Source organism: Biomphalaria glabrata, chromosome 11, assembly GCF_947242115.1.
Source record: "Biomphalaria glabrata chromosome 11, xgBioGlab47.1, whole genome shotgun sequence".
NCBI lineage: Eukaryota > Metazoa > Mollusca > Gastropoda > Planorbidae > Biomphalaria > Biomphalaria glabrata.
The window spans coordinates 5,791,379-5,809,483 of NC_074721.1; the positions used below are offsets into that span (position 1 = coordinate 5,791,379).

Consider the following 18,105-nt stretch of genomic DNA (forward strand, 5'->3'; position numbering starts at 1 on the left):
CAGTTCGGCAAGGTTCACATCTAACTTCACATACACTTTCGCCTATCAATTGGTCTGCTGGACCACTGGGGCACCACACAAGATCTGTTAACCTTTTTTCTCCATTCTTCTGTCATTTGTCTTTGATAGAAATTCATTCTGATAATATTGAAACTTCTTTTTACCTGCCTTAAAAAACTGTCTTTGTAACCATGTTAATCATGTATTTGTGTTAAAGTTGGCAATTGACTTCTATAAAAATGTATATTTTAACTGATACTAGCCATGCCATCGAGATGCTACATCGGGCCACACGATAACTTTAAAAACACAAGTAAAAAAATTACGCCATATCTCAAAATCCACAGGGCTCGTAAGGATCTTTCCAGCCACACGAGGAGGCACAAAGCCCCAGTGCAAAGCCCTCAGCCCCCTGGATGACAGAAGTGGTCATCATCGAGCCACGATGGACGAACTATAGCAGGGAAAAGTACAAGGAAAAGTACAAGGAAAAGTACAAGGAAAAGTACAAGGAAAAAGGAATAAAGAAAAACATAAGAAGTGATGGGGAAAAATAAACATTAAGAAATGGATTAGCGTGTCCATTCACGAGACAGTTTTCCTGGCACCAGACAGAGAGAAATTGAGGGAGAATATCACGTGTTCTACCCCAATGGCACTAAGGTTTGGGTGAAGGTAGAGGTAAAACTTAATCATTGTAGTTCGATATAGTACCCTTAGACGTTATTAAAGCAAAGGTGATGTTTGGGGTTGTATATTCTCTGATACATGGAGTTAATGTCTTGCTAGAGATAAGATATAATGGAACGCTGGCTGACAGAAAGCTCACTATTGGATCATTCAGAGGGCTCGAATTGGAATCGCAATATAAATGTTTGAGAGGCAACTTCAGAACAGTTTCTTTGCTAGGCACTTACATGTAGTTCGTCCATCGTAATACGATAATAACAGCGTGTGGTACCCAGCGGGATGAAGGCCTTCAACTGCGGTTTTGTGCTTCCTCATGTGTCTAGTGAGACCTATGCCAGCCCGGAATGATTGGCTACACATTGGGCAGAGTATTCCAGTTGGAGAGAGAATCAGTTGCCTTGATTTTGTTTCTCTTTATCGATTTTTTCTTGTCAGCGCTTTCTTCTTGCCCAATGAAATTTGTCCGTCCGCTTTACCACCAAGTCTTTTTAATTCGTTAGTATTCACATAGATGGCCAAACATGTCGGGTGATGTCCCTTTACATAAATGTGCATGTTTTTCTCCTACTTTTATATATATATATATATATATATATATATATATATATATATATATATATATATATATATATATATATATATATATTTAAAATGGCTTGTTTTATTTTCTACAATACCTCTATTCAAGTCACTCCTTCATGGAGGGTGGGATGGCATCTGATTTCCAAAAATGGCCCTAAAGATTTTCCTAGAAATTAAACAATTCCTGTAGATGATAGAGCAAACAATTAGGCCTTTTAGCTCGTTAGCAACGTGGGGTAAAGCTCTAGTTTGACCTATATTATTTTTTAAATAAAAAAAGATAATTGTATATTTGGTTAGAGACTAAATCTAGTTCTAGATCCTACATCGGTTTTGAAAGGACAACCGCGTTTTTGAAAGAACCATAGGTCTCACTAGACACACGAGGAAGCAGAAAAACGCAGCGCAAGGCCCTCATCCCGCTGGATGACATAATTCTGTAGTTTTCGAGAGTAAGGCTTTACTGACTCAAGAGTTTAATTAACTTAATTAACTAATATTCAGGAAAATCGCTCGCTGGATTCTCTCTCTGGGAGAAGGGGAGAGGGTTAAATTAATTAATCTTTACAATAAAAACACAATTGTTCATTAAGTTGAAGAAAGAAGGTAGTGTCTTTTTTTTTTTAAAGTATTTTTAATGTTTTTCGAGTTTCGGTTCAACTGAAAGCTAAAACAAAACAAAAACAAAATGGCTGGCCAAAGCTTCGACGACCTGATTTCCGGATGTAACGAAATTTATCGTCTTCAACAATCACATTAAAATGTCGAGTGGATATTCTTTCACATGTCCAACAAATCTTCGATGCAGAAATGTGGACTACTTTTACTCATTAGTAGCCCTCAGGCATAATATGTAACAACGATGCGCAGTTTCGATATAAATTGTAGATTGTCTTGTAAATTTGTGTATTATTTTACGAAGATATCATTTTTTTTTTTAAATTTTGAATTCATTTGTAATTCTTAAGTCATAGAAAAAAATTTTTAGAATTTATATTTTTCTGGTTTCATTGTTTCTCTTTGTATACATAAGAAAGTGTTAATATTTTATTTCTTATGCAATGGAGCCTTGGAACAGAATACGTTATATAACTTACTTGGCCTGCATTGTCATAGAATTTACTGGAGATGCCATTAGTGAAGAAGTGCTATTAGAGATGAATACGATGCGTTTTGGCTTGGTAAAAGTAAACACTAGCGTCAACGACTGGGACAGGTATTTATTTTCTTTGCGTTAAAGCATTTTAAAACATTATTTTAATACAATACAAAGCAGACCAATTTAGATGTAGTTTTAGAGACATTTATTATGGAAAGAGATGCAGTTTTGATGTCTAGACAAAATTAAAATGCAACTCGATATCCCAGAGCGATGTGCTCAAAGTCTGTTAATTCAAAAGATATCTTGCATGACTTGTAAATAATTGAAATCTTAATTCGATTAGTTATTGTAAGATATTTTCAAAAGTTAATTTAAAAAAAAAATTACAAAGAGAGGCGTCCCCATCAAATTCACAAATGGACGAGTAATAGAGTCAAGCCATATTCTTGTTTTGATCGTTTAAAGATATTTTTAAAATTTGGCATTATTTTTCACATTAAAGCAAGCAGTGCAGTCGTCTTTGATTAGACTCTTCCAACTCTTCTGGAATAAGTAAAGTAGCGTTAAGTGATCACCTAAGATCAGCATGGAAATCTCCCGATACAGTGTCGGTGGAACCTAGTGCGGTAGCTCAGGACTTTTCCAGTTTGGTTTTAGCCCCCGAAAAGCTGTTGACTGTTGCGGACCGCATCCCTCACACCCCTTCTCCCTAGTGACGCCACTGATCCAAGATATATCTCGAGATTTTATTATTATCTTTTTTATTGTGTCTGATTTTGCCATTTTATAATTTTTCCAACTTGGTTGCCACCCCCAAAATGGTGTCGACCGATGTTGACCGCACCTCTCGCACCCCCCTCCACCTGGTGACGCCACTCCTCCATGATATATCTCGAGATTTTATTATTATCTTTTCCAATGAGTCTGCTTTTGCCATGTTATAATTTTTCCAACTTGGTTGCCACCCCCAAAATGGTGTCGACTGGTGCGGCCACACCCTCGCCCCCTCCCCAAATGACGCCACTGCTCCAAGATACCTACTTCTTCCCAACAATTTCGATTTGGAGTATCGTCTATTGGAGTAGACGTATTAAGAAATTAAAAAAAAAATGAGCCTGCAAAACTTGACAGGTTTTCCATGCGAACAGCCACTAGTAGGTAGTGATGGTCAAAAGGTAACTAAAAAGTTGCTAACTTTTAGTTTAACTAAAAAAAAATAGTTAAAAAGGCCAAAGTATAATTTAAAAAAAGTTTAGTTAAAATCCTAGTTTAATTATTTTTTTTTAGTTACAAACTATAAAGTTTAATTACAAATTTTTCAAACTTTTTTAACATACATACCAATAAATATTTAGAATTTAGACCTATGTAATTTGGAGAATATATGTAATGAATAATAGAGAGGAGAATAAACTAGAGGGTGCACAGGTCACTACAAAGCCTGTTGACCTTTACCCTATAATGGTCGCTATTCCCGCCAATTCAAGGTATTTGAAAGGCGAGGAAAAAAGAAAACGTGTTCATTATATTTCTAGCAAGTTTCGCTGCTTGATAAATCCTGATAATTCCTTGCTTCTATAGATCTACTTTTTGCTGCTTTTTATTAAACACCAGTGTGTTCCTGTATAGCTGCAGGCAAATAATTTTGCTTTACTATAGATCTAGAAGAAATGTCGACTCTTTTTATTTTAAAACTTTTTACTAGATCTAGATCTAGAGTTAGAGTCTAGTGAAGTCTAGTCTATTACTACTATTAGATCTATAGTCATAATAGTCTATATAATATTTAATTATTTTAGTCTTAAGTAGAGTCTAACTCTTAGTAGTCTTAGTCTTAGATCTAGATGTAGGCCTAAGTTTAAAATTATAAGTCAATAATATAGATCTATTAATTGAAATCTACATTACTTTACTTTATTATCATTAGACTAGATCTATTAGTTTAGAGATTCTACTATTCTAGAATTAGAGTCTAGATTAGCTCTAGATATATATTATATATCTAGATTACTTATTATACTAAGACCTAAGATGCGTAGATGATAGATCTATAATGACCATAATACTAATAATAGTCGTCACTATACTAGATCTAATACTAAATTAACTAAATCTACATTAGATCTACTTCTACTTCTATTATAATTATACTTATATCTACTATCTAGATCTATTAGATCTAGATCTAGTATTATCTACTAGAGTATATAGATCTAAATACCCATATATAATTATAATCATAATTATAATAATCTAAAATCTCTAGATCTAGAGTTACTAAGATATCTACTAGACTAGACTCTATATCTAGATTTGAGATCTAGATGTAGATCTAGTAGTAGGGAACTTCCAAGCCGAAATTGAGGCAATTACCATAGCACTCCAGACAGTGGAAAACAAATTATATGAAGGAGTTCAACCACCATCAGATATTGTTGTCTTTACAGACTCCCAATCTACTCTGCAAGCACTTAACAGCAGCACCTCAAACAGCCCAAGAGAGTTGACAACACTCATTGTGATAATCCACCAGATGATATCAAAATTAAATATCAATATTACACTACAGTGGATCCCTGGACACATTGGCATCATGGGAAATGAAAAGGCAGATAAGCTATCAAAGGCAGGTTCATCTATGGAACAACCAGATAGACCTGTTAACTACCTCACCCTAAGGTCAATGTTAGTCAACAATCACAAAGACGAGTGGCTCAACCAATGGGCATCAGGAAACACAGGCAGAGCCATGTACAGAGAAATGACTACGCCTAACAAACTGGACAGTATTAACTTCCTCCCCCGCAAAGAACAATCTACAATCTTCCAACTAAGAACAGGACACACACCACTATTAAATTACCACCTGAACAAAATAAACTCCACACAACTACCCCTTTGCAGACAATGCGCCCATCCCTTTGAAACCGTAAACCCTATCCTCTTTGAATGCCCCTCCCTAATCCACCTTAGGCAGACCCTACTTCCACTACAGCCCAACATAACCAACACCCTGTACGGCAGTGCTGAACAACTGAAGAAAACAGCACACTTTTTTTCCTTGGCACAGTCTGCAAAAGAGCTCACAGCTCAGCAGCAATAAAGCTGGCTAGAAGAAGAAGAAGAAGTAGTAGGAGTGACTAGTATTTCTTAGATTAATTTTAGATTAAAATATTAATTATTTGATCTAGGTCTAGTAGCTAGATCTAATTCTAGATCCAGATTATATTTCTAATTATTTCGTTTGTAGAAGATATTAATCCTTTTCATAATCCCTCTGTTTATCTTATAGTTAATAGGTCGTAGACAAGATCCAGAATTTAGAACATAAAAAGAATATAGATCTAGACTAGTTCTAGATATGATATAGTCTAGATCTAGAGTCTAGATCTACACCTAGACTAGATCTCTAGATTAGTCATCAATCTAGATCTAGACTTGATCTAAAATATCAGGCCACAAAAAACTAATAGAGTCTTTTCCCCTTACGGGGGCCGCTAAAAAAAGCTTTTTAGTAGCCTATATTTTTTTTATTCTGTTAGATAAAGCTCATTTTGTTAACTTAATGTTGATCAAAGGAAACAAATAAACAACATCATCATTATAGAAGTCTGTTACGTGCGCATCTTAGTGTGAATGTGAAATGGTGCGATTGCGTGTTGAAAGGAGAGAAGAACCGAAATGGAGGACTATGAACAAGAAAGTGTTTTCAGTGTTAATAAAGATTAAAGTATTTATAAACTGTGATTTGTCGTTTACATGTCTAAAGAGTCTCATCCAATATGAAAACGTAACAAGTGGCGCCCAACGCAAAGGTAAAACCCACGTATCCCTCTATACACAGGGGATCTCCTGTCAGCAGACAGTAGAGATAGTAAAGTCTAGCTCTAGAGACAGGAGAACATTCGATTCGATATTATTAGTAATCGACTATGGCGGACAAAGCTGAGATAGCAGCGTTGAAGGAAGAGGGAAGGTTGTTGGAGCTTGAAGGGGCAGAACTAAGAAAATACGTACAAGAAAGGTTGATGGAGAGGGAGAGATTAGCGATGGAAAGAGAAAAAGAAAAGGAGAGATTAGCGATGGAAAGAGACAAAGAAAAGGAGAGATTAGATAAGGAGGACAAAAGAGAAAGGGAAAAAGAAAAGGAGAGATTAGCGATGGAAAGAGACAAAGAAAAGGAGAGATTAGATAAGGAGGACAAAAGAGAAAGAGAAAAGGATAAGGAGATAGTAGCAATTGAAAGGGAAAAGAAAAATGAATTGGTCGCCATTGAAAGAGAAAGATTAGCATTTGAAAAAGAGACAGCAGAGAAAAAGTTAAAAACAGACCAAGGAAAAGAGAACGATAAAAGAAAGAGTGAATCTACAGGGAATAAACTGGCAAAATATAAAGGTTTGATATTCAACGAAGACAAAATGGACATAGACATTTTTTTGAAGAAGTTCGAAATAGAAATGAGAGAATTGGAGTACCCTGAAGACAAATGGACATTCTTATTGTCGAGATCATTTACAGCGGAGGTGCCTTCAAAAATATGTATGAACCAGAGTAACTACAGCATTGTGAAAGAACAACTACTTCGAACTTTCGGGAAAACAGAAGCTTTCTATCGCCAACAGTTTGTTAATTGTGAGATAGAACCAGAGGATGACCCGCAGACCTTCTTGGACAAAATGAGCAGCCATTTCGATAACTGGATAGAAACCGCTGAGGTAGAAAAAACCTTTGACAGTCTTAAGACATTTCTCATGCTGGACAAAGTGATGTACGAGTGTCAGGAGGAATTAAAAATATTTCTGTTGGAGAGGAAACCGAAATCCATAGAAGACATAGTAAGACTGATAAGGGCTTATAAAGTGGCACATCCCGAGAAGAAATTATCTAGAGGCAGTGATATAGAAGAAATAGTTGCCTTTAACAGAACATGTGAGACACAGAATAACTCTCACAGAACAAGGGAGACACATGATAGACAGTATAGAAGTGGTACATATGAAAGACAAAATGATAGCCGCAACGGAAGATATCAAGGAAACAGACAGGAAAGAAAGGACTGGGAGAAAGGTAGAATAGAGCAAGGCTTATCATTGTCATCTGATACTGGAACATTGGAGATTTTTCAGACATTCGTAGGGAACAAGGCAGCCAAGACCATCAGGGATACTAGGAGCACTATTATTGGAGTGAATAAGAATTTAGTGGAAGACCATGAATATACAGGCGAATCTAGGAAGTGTGTTATGTTTAATGGGAATATTGTACAATTACCGATTGCTAAAGTTAGTATAGACACACCGTATGTTAAGGGGACAGTGGAAGCTTGTGTTGTAGATCAGGGTGAGATAGATTTAATTATTGGGAATATCCATGGGGTGAAAATATGTTCAGTAAGGGAGATTGAGAATTGGAAGAAATATTATGGGATAAAGTCTACGCGAGGTAAAAATGGGGATCTGGAAGAAGACATAAGATCTCATACATCAGATGACATGGGTAGCAGAGAGCACGAGAAGAAAGAATTAACAGATAAGGTAGAAAGCAATGCAATAGGAATGGGTCCAAATCAAAGTAAAGTAAGGCAATCAGTGGTACAGGGAAAGCGATTTAAACCCACATACAGACGTACAAGTCCATACATCTTATGCTTTAATTGTGGGAGAAGGGGGCATATTAGAAGACAGTGTCAACAATTAATTAGAATTAAGGATTCAAGGTACAATAGTGAAGAGGCGTATACGAGAAAAGAGAGGGATATTAGCAGCCTAGAAAACAGTACAGCTAGATCGTTAGGTAGTAGGATCACAATGGGACATCATTGCAAAGGAGGGAAGCGGAAAGGATGGCATGTCAATAATGTTAGAATTATATAGATATGATTAGAAAAGGTGGGAATGATGTACATTAATTATTGTTCTATTCTACAATGAATAAATATATGTGTAATGAATTGAATATTGTTGTTACAATATGCATGGAGCAAGATAGACTTTGTTTGTTAACTATTTGATTGCGACTGGAATGATGGTGTTTTGTACAGGCATACGATTATGAGTGGGGAGTTGTATTAATAGAAATATCATTACTTATAGATATATGTTAACAGAAGTGGTCACAATTGCTCATAATAACAGTTATTATTGTGATGAATATAATTGTTATTCCATGTTGGAATTGTATTGGTATTAACATGACATTGTGTTTGATTTTGTGTAATTATTACATTATGGTATTATATATGTTACCGATTTGTTTTAACTTGGAATAGTCTAATAATATATTCAGTGATTTGTATTTTGGACGTTCGATGTGCATCGAACTTGTTAAACAGGGGGGGGGGGGTGTTACGTGCGCATCTTAGTGTGAATGTGAAAAGGTGCGATTGCGTGTTGAAAGGAGAGAAGAACCGAAATGGAGGACTATGAACAAGAAAGTGTTTTCAGTGTTAATAAAGATTAAAGTATTTATAACTGTGATTTGTCGTTTACATGTCTAAAGAGTCTCATCCAATATGAAAACGTAACAAAGTCATTATTTAGTTATATTAGAAAATAAATTGTCTTAACTCTTAACTTTGTATTAAAAAAATCATCTTTATGTCTTATTGACTTTTGTTATGTATGCAGTGTCTTTAATGATTGTGCTTTGTGTGTGCTTTAATAGACGAATGTAGATGTAATTAAGATTATAATTATTTTTAGGAAACGTCTGATGTAAGTTCAGTATATATCGAAATTGTCAAATATAGAAAGGAAGGGGGAGGGAACCGTAGTTTGAGTGTGGAGTGGTGCGCAGCGTAGTGTAAATGTGGAATGGTGCGCAGCATATTGTGAATGTTGAATGGTGCGCAGCGTAGCGTGAATGTGGAATGGTGCGCAGCGTATTGTGAATATGGAATGGTGCGCAGCGTAGTTTGAATGTGGAATGGTGCGCAGCGTATTGTGAATGTGGAATGGTGCGCAGCGTATTGTGAATGTGGAATTGTGCGCAGCGTAGCGTGAATGTGGAATGGTGCGCAGCATATTGTGAATGTGGAATGGTGCGCAGCGTAGCGTGAATGTGGAATGGTGCATATCGTAGTGTAAATGTGGAATGGTGAGCAGCGTAGTGTGAATGTAGAATGGTGAAAAGCGTAGTGTAAATGTGGAATGGTGCATATCGTTGTGTGAATGTGGAATGGTGCGAATGCGTGTTGAAAGAGGAAAAAAAAAAAAGAAAAATGACGAAGTGGGAATGAGGATCTTATTGTATCTTAACTTATATGTTACGGACGTTACTTCAAAAAAGAAGATAATTACGTCCTACGCATATCATGTGTCAATCTAGTCATGCATGTTAATCAATGACTTAAACTCTGCTTAATCGTTGATTTTTCTGACTGACATTATTATTCATTAACAGATTTACATGAAGTTTTCTTAATCTGCGACTTGTAGTTCTGTGTTCGAGTGTGATTAAAAGAGTCTCATCGGCTCTTGACAATTATCACTTTTTTCTTCTTTGTATTTACTTTTCTTTTTTATAAAATGCCATTTAAGACCAACCAATGTTGTATAATTCGCAGGTCTTTTGACTGTCTGAGAAATAAATTAACTCGTCTCTTCGAACTCTACTTAAACGAAACCGGAACTTCAGGAAAATTTCAACTATTTCAATCAAATGGCACAAGATGTGTGAAGACTGCAATTAAGTGGCTAGAAAATCCTACATTTGAATGTGGTTTTCGAGAGAAATGTGACAACATTACTGATAAATCTTACAGTATTGTCTGTTTGAGACCCAAAAATAACTGTACTTTAATGTCCGGCTGTGAAGGACTATTTTACATACAATGGAAAGACCAGTCCGAATACCTAAGTAGTTCGAATTGGTCTAACGTTTGTGAAGAAACTGAAGCTAAAAAATGTTTTGTCCATTGTTATAAGCAAACATTTACTAGGCCTAATTTCTCAAGAAACATCTCATTGCAACGCAAATGCAGGAAGTCAATGGAAAGAAGTATTGCATTCCATGGCCATGGAAGAAATAAGGGAGAAAACGAACAACACACACACACAATTGATACAATAATTACGGCTGTCATGGTTTGTGTGTGTCTTATCATTATCGCCCTACTTGTGATGGTGTGCCTTCTTTACAAGTTTTTCAAGCACAGAATTGAGAAAGCCAACTCCACAGTCACCCGTGGAGCAGTGAGTCAAAGCAGCAGTGGCATGATGAACACGACTCAAAAAAATACCAATGTATCTCAAAGTACAACAAACATCTGTTTTGATGCGGAGTTCCACATTTACAATGACTGTTCAATCACGGATGACCTTCCATCAGTTGAAATAAGTGTCAGCTCTACATCTACCAACACATCCAGATACAGCGAAGGTTCTCAAATTGAGCAGGCCAAGTTGAAGAAGGCAACATGCGATAATGCAAACAAAGATATCAATGAACCAGACACGACAGAGTACAGCAGACTCCGAGACCAGACGAGGATAGCTTCAGATGATTACAATTGTCACATTCCAGACAAAAGTTTGATCTCGCCAAGAAGCTCTGATATCTACGAACAAAACAATTCTGATTATACATTGGCCAAAGATTCTCAAACGTTGGGAAAAGATACTTTGACTACAAGTCCTTATTCTTTGGTTAAACTAGTTGAGCCTTCAAATGAACCAAATTTTAGATTTAATCAAACAGATTTAGCTCAAAACATTTTGATTCAACAAATCGAAAGGATTACAACTTTTTAAAGTTCTGGATATTGTAATAAGGGAAATAAAAAAAAAGCACTGACTAACAATTGTGGACAGTATAGTTAGTTGCAAATGTTTTTCCATAAACTATACCCTTATATGTATATCTATCTATCTATCTATCTATCTATCTATCTATCTATCGACACATCTAATTATGTATCTATCTATTTATTTATCAGTCTCCATGTATCTATGTATATATGTATGTATTTTGTATCTTTTATCTATGTATTTATCTATTTAACTATCTACCTATCTATCTTGTATATAAATATCTATATCTATACCTATATCTATATCTATCTATCTATCTATCTATCTATCTATCTATCTATATATATATATATATATATATATATATATATATATATATATATATATATATATATTTATCTATCTTATTTTTAAACAATGAAGCCTTTGTACAGAATACCTTAAATAACTAATCTGGCCTGCATTAACATATAATTTACTGGAGATGCCATTAATGCAGAAGTTCTATTAGAGATAAATACGATTGCTTCTGGTTTGGTTAAAATAAACACTACGGACCACGACTGGGACAGGTATTTATTCTCTTTGCGTTAAAGCTTTTTTAAAACATCATTTAAATATAATACAATAGAGACTTAATTGTATTTATTATAGAGACACATATTATGGAAATAGATGCAGTTTTAATGTCTAGACAAAATAGAAATGTAACTCTCAACCCCAGATTAATAAAAATCGTACAGCTATTTCTGTTAATTAAAAATATATCTTCTACAGCGTTTTAGAAAACGTATATTTTGGTTTTAAGACGAGTGAAATATACTTGTATGATTCATACATTATTTAATTCTGAATATGAATTCACAAATAGAGAAAACAACGGGATAAATATATCATACAGATTTGATGGTGGCCCATTCAACCCGAGGCGGCTTAAAGCAAAATCAAAAACAAATCCAGCAGTAATCAGAGACTTGCTATTTGCTGACGACTGTGCCCTAAATGCCTGCTCTGAAAACGATCTGTAGAGCATCGTCAGTGACTTCTCAAGAGCATGCTCAGACTTAGCCTTACCATCAATACAAACAAGACTGAAGTCTTATATCTACAGCCTTACCATCAATACAAACAAGACTGAAGTCTTATATCTACCTGCTCCTGGGAAAGCCTACTCGGATCCAAGCATCACTATAAATGGACAGGATATAAACGCGTTGGACAAATTCACAAATCTTGGCAGCACACTCTCCAGAAATGGAAAAATCGATTGTGAAATCGACCTGTGGCAGACTGTCTAATAATGTCTGAGACAGACGTGGTATCACCACAAACACAAAGCTAGGGGTCTATAGAGCCGTCATCCTCTCTACATTGCTCTATGCCTCAGAAACATGGACAGTGTACAGTAAACATGCAAAGAAACTGAACCACTTCCACATGACATGTCTGAGAAAAATACAAAATGTCAAATGGCAAGACAAAATACTAGATAAAGAAGTCCTTCGAAGAGCGAAGCATCCACACAATCCTGATGCAGTTCCAGCTGCGATGGGCAGGTCACGTCTACAGAATGGAAGACCACCGCATCCCTAAACGACTCTTGTATGGCCAACTAAGCAAAGGAAAGCGCTCGCAAGGTGGTCAAAGAAAGCGCTTCAGGGACACCCTCAAAGCTTTTCTGAAGACGTTCAGCATAGATCCCAGGCACCTGGGAGACAGAGGCACATGACAAAGCATCATGGCGTCGTGCTGTGAAAACTGGCGCACAGGTTGTTGAGGAAAAAAGAACAACGCTGGCAGAAGAAAAACGCCAGAGAAGAAAAGCTAGGCCAATGACACTAGCTCCAGCTGGAATAACCTGCCCAGTGTGCGGCCGAACATTCCGGACTCACCAGGTCTCACCAGCCACATGACGAGGCATAAAACCCCAGTGCAAAGCCCTCAGCCCCCTGGATGACAAAGTGGTCATCATCGAACCACGATGGACAAACTATATATATAATTCTTAATCCTATTAGGTATATGAAGGCACCTTCCCAGGTACTTAAAAATAAAACAAGGCAACTCGTACAGGGCTTCAGCTGGAATGGCTTGCTCGTGTGCAAATAAACATTCTGGGCTCACATAGGCACAAAACTACAGTATAGGGTGCATAGGGTGTACCGTGCCAACAATGGTCATCACGCTGGTTAAAGTAAAAATGTTTGCAAACAGTTTTGGTTAACTATGTTGTGAATAAATGGCGATGTGACTATGGCACTAATATTTAAAAAAGTAAAAAAAAAAATGGAAAGTAAGAAAATTTGAGGTTGATGATAGAAACAAAAACAAAAATTAGTTAAGATAGAAGAGATAAAGGGCCGGACTTAAACAACTGTAACCTATGCGGTTCCAGTGGGCCCCGCACTTTCATAGGCCCCACGCTAATTCTATACGTAAATTATTATATTAAACCATTACAACGTATGTGATAGCAGGATTTTTTTAGGGCCTCCTGGAAATCTTCTGTAATTGCAAAATATATCAACAAGTACTGGAAATCCCCTGAAATTATTAAAACGTCATGAATACTCATAAACAAACAAAAAAAGGTTACAAAAGACAGTTTGTGTGGAAACACAAACTCAAAATCGGCCCCCGAAGTGGTCCACTCAGGCAGGCTTCAATATTTTCAGATAGAACATCCGAATGAAATTATATCAAAGACAAATGAGAGATAAGAATGAAGAAAGAAGGTTAACAGATCTTGTGTAGTGCCCCAACGGTCCAGCAGATCAAAGGATAGGTGAAAGTGAATGTTAAGTTAGATGTGAACCTGGCCTAACTAGTTCCCCTTTTAGACCTTGTGGTCTATAGGGCAGATAATGTTCATCTGTTTTTGTGGCCTACGGTTAACGAGGGTGTCATGTAGCCAGCACAATGGCCGACCGCCTTTATTTTCCCCCAACTAATGTCAGGTACCCATTAGAGCTGAGTGGACTCAGAGGCGCCCAAAGATTCCAAAGTTAAAAATCCCAGTCTTCACCAGGATTCGAGCCCAGGACCCCCGGTTCGGAAGCCAAGCGCTTTACCGCTCAGCCACCGCGCCTCCCCTGGCCTAACTGATGTATTGTAATTACTCTTATTCGAATCCCAAAATATCTACATTGCAATAAAAAAAAAAAAGTGCAGGAAAATAAAGTTTATAAGATTACTATTCGTTATAAATTAGGTCTAACTTATAATGTATACTAATTAGCTTTTTCTCTTTAATAAAAACTTGCATAACTGATTTTAAAAATTAGATTTTTCGCTTTTAGAAAAAAAAAGTAGCCGTTGCATCAAAACTTTGAATGGTCTAAAATATTGTGATGTCCGATTTTCAATATCTTTTCTAGTTTACGAGATCTAAACGGGACAGACGGACAGACGTTTCACACAAAACTAATAGCGTCTTTTCCCCTTTCGGGGGCCGCTAAAAATTGTGTAATTTTTCTATTCTGTTAGATAAAATAAAATTTCTTGTTAAAGCGAACTTTTAAAGACGATTTAAGGAAACGAATAAACATCATCTTCATTATAGAAGTCGGTATTTAGTTAGATTAAAAAATGTCTTAGCTTATAAGCTTTGTATGTAAAAAAAATCATCTTTATGTCTTATTGACTGTTGTTACGTGTTCAACGGCTGGAATGACTGTATTTTGAACAGGCTTTAATAGACGAATCTAGATGTCATTGATACTAATGTAATTAATAGTGCTATTAATTTTATATTACTATTATTATTTTAGGAAACCGTGTGATGTACATTCGATATATATTAAAATTGGCGAACATACTGGGAGGGGAGAAATGTGCGCAACGAAGTGTGAGTGTGGAATGGTGCGCAGCGAAGTGTGAATGTGGAATGGTGCGCAGCGAAGTGTGATTGTGGAATGGTGCGCAGTGAAGTGTGAATGTGGAATGGTGCGCAGCGTAGTGTGAATTTGGAATTGTGCGGAGCGAAGTGTGAATTTGGAATTGTGCGGAGCGAAGTGTGAATTTGGAATGGTGCTAAGTGTGAATGTGGAATGGTGCACAGCGAAGTGTGAATGTGTAATGATGCGCAGTATAGTGTGATTGTAGAAAGGTGTGCAGCGAAGTGAGAATGTGTGATGGTGCGAATGCGCGTTGAAAGAGGAAGAAGGAAGAGGACATAAAAATGGAGTAGGTCTAGTGGAAATAAGGATCTTATATTATTATATTCATTACAGACGTTACTTCAAAAAAGAAGATAATTACGTCCTACACATTTCATTCTTCAATCTTGCCATGCAAGTTAATCAATGACCTAAACTCTGCAAAGTCGTTGGTTTTCCTGGCTGATGTTATTATCTGTTGATCAGAATTACAGAATAAAATTCTTATAATCTACTACTTGTAGTCCTGTGTTGGAGTAGGGTTTAAAGAGTCTCATCTGTTCGTTACAGCTATCACTTATTTTTTTCTACTTTGTATTCACTTTAAAAAAAAAAATAAAGTCATTTAAGACCAAAAAATGTTGTATAATTTGCAGGTTTTTTGACTGCATGAGAAATAAATTAACAAGTCTCTGCACACTCAACTTAAACGAAACCAGGACTTCAGGAAATTTTCGAGAATTTCAATCCAATGGTATAAGATGTGAAAAGACTATAACAAAGTGGCTAGAGACTCCTACGTTTGAATGTGATTTCCAAGAGAAATGTGAAGATACTACAAAGAAATGTTCCAGTATTGTCTGTTTAAGACCCCAAAATAACTGTACTGTAATGTCTGGCTGTAACGGAGTATTTAACATACAATGGAAACATGAGTCAGATTATTTACGTAGTTCAAAACTGACTTATGTCTGTGAAGAAACTGGGGATAGAAAATGTTTTGTACATTGTTATAATGAAGCATCTACCAGGCCTACGTTCTTAAAATGTAACTTATCGTACCAGTCTACTAGACCTACGTCCTCAAAAAGTAACTCATCGTACCGGACTACTAGGCCTACGTTCTCAAAAAGTAACTCACCGTACCCGTCTACCAGGCCTACGTCCTCAAAACATAACCCATGGTACTCGTCTACTACGACTACTTCCTCAACAAACAAATCATTGCTCACCAAGACAATTACCACTCCCACATTACATGACGATAAAAAAGATAAACGAGATAATGGAAAAAACAAAAAACACAAATTAAATACCGAAACTATACTTATCTCTGTCTTGATTTGTCTCATTGTTATCACTATACTTGTGATTCTGTGTTTTCTTAGCAAGAGTTTCAGGCAAAGAATGGGACAAACGTGTTCATGCTTTACCGATACAACAGTGAGCCATTGCAGCAGTGGCAATGCAAAGAGCTACACGACTCAAGGGAATACCAATGTATCTCACAGTACTACAAACATCTGTTTTGATGGGGAGTCCCACATTTACAACGACTGTTCAATCTCTGACGCCCTTCCATCCTGGGAAATCTGTGGAACCTCTTTAGCTACCAACACATCCAAATACAGCGATGGTTCTAAAACTGAGCAGGCCAAGTTGAAGAAGTCAACATGCGATAATGCAAACAAAGATATCAATGAACCAGACACGACAGAGTACAACAGACTCCGAGACCAGCTGAGGATAGATGCAGTTGATTACAATTGTCACATTCCAGACAAAAGTTTGATCTCGCCAAGAAGCTCTGATATCTACGAACAAAACAATTCTGATTATACATTGGCCAAAGATTCTCAAACGTTGGGAAAAGATACTTTGACTACAAGTCCTTATTCCTTGGTTGAACTAGTTGAGCCTTCAAATGAACCAAATTTTAGATTTAATCAAACAGATTTAGCTCAAAACATTTTGATTCAACAAATCGAAATGATTACAATTTTTTAAATTTCTGGATATTGTAATATGGAAAATAAAAAAAAAAACAACAACACTGGCTAACATTTGTGGTCAGTATAGTTAGGTGCAAATGTTTTTCCATAAACTGTACCGCTATTTGTATATCTATCTGTCTATGTATCCATTTCTATCTATCTATCTATCTATTTATCTATCTATCTATCTCTATTTATCTATCTATCTCTCTCTCTCTATCTATCTATCAATGTATCTATCTATCTATCTATCTATCTATCTATCTATCTATCTATCTATCTATCTATCTATTTATTTTTCAATCTATCTATCTATCTATCTGTTATCTTTATGTCTATATATTTATATCAATCAATCAATCAATCAATCAATCAATCAATCTATCTATCTATCTATCTATCTATATATCTATCTATCTATCTATCTATCTATCTATCTATTTATCTATTTTTCAATCTATCTATTTTTCAATCTATCTATCTATCTATTATCTATATGTCTATATATTTATATCAATCAATCAATCAATCAATCTATCTATCTATCTATCTATCTATCTATCTATCTATCTATCTATCTATCTATCTATATATCTATTTATTTATCAGTATATCTCCATGTATCTATATAACTATCTATCTATGTATCTATCTATTTTTTTATTTATCTATCTATTTGTATATTTATTTATCTATTTATATATTAATCTATTTATCTATCTTTCTTAATATATATGTATCTCTCTCTCTCTCTCTCTGTATATATATATATATATATATATATATATATATATATATATATATATATATATATATATATATATATTTATCAATCTATCTATCTATTTTTTATCTATATATTTATATAAATATATCAATCAATCAATCAATATATATATATATATATATATATATATATATATATTTATCTATCTATCTATCTATCTATCTATCTATCTATCTATCTATCTTTTTATCTATCTATCTATTTATATATTTATCTATTCATGTATCTATTTATCTATCTTTCTTAATATCTATGTATCTCTCTCTCTCTCTCTCTCTCTGTATATATACATATTTTTATATATTTACATCTATTTATCTGT

General features: G+C 35.4%; 1 protein-coding gene across 3 annotated transcripts; it reads left to right on the plus strand.

Annotated features, from left to right (window-relative positions):
- The first annotated feature begins 1,970 nt into the window (after positions 1-1,970).
- On the plus strand, positions 1,971-17,219 carry LOC129921837 (uncharacterized). Of its 3 annotated transcripts, none has more exons than XM_056004977.1 (2): positions 1,971-2,488; positions 15,659-17,219. In XM_056004977.1, exons 1-2 carry the CDS (start codon positions 2,334-2,336, stop codon positions 17,007-17,009), a joined length of 1,506 nt encoding a protein of 501 aa, XP_055860952.1. In that variant the 5' UTR covers positions 1,971-2,333; the 3' UTR covers positions 17,010-17,219. The 3 variants fall into 3 exon arrangements, with proteins under 3 accessions (XP_055860952.1, XP_055860953.1, XP_055860954.1); XM_056004978.1 differs by lacking the exon at positions 15,659-17,219 and adding an exon at positions 9,939-11,266; XM_056004979.1 differs by lacking the exon at positions 1,971-2,488 and adding an exon at positions 11,594-11,696.
- Positions 17,220-18,105: the final 886 nt, after the last annotated feature.

What these genes read in the sequence shown, in the direction of transcription:
- LOC129921837 (XM_056004977.1), top strand. Translation starts at nt 2,334, where the DNA reads ATGGAGCCTTGGAACAGAATACGTTATATAACTTACTTGGCCTGCATT. An exon ending in AGCGTCAACGACTGGGACAG is followed by an intron (nt 2,489 to 15,658) that starts GTATTTATTTTC and finishes TATAATTTGCAG; the next exon opens with GTTTTTTGACTGCATGAGAA.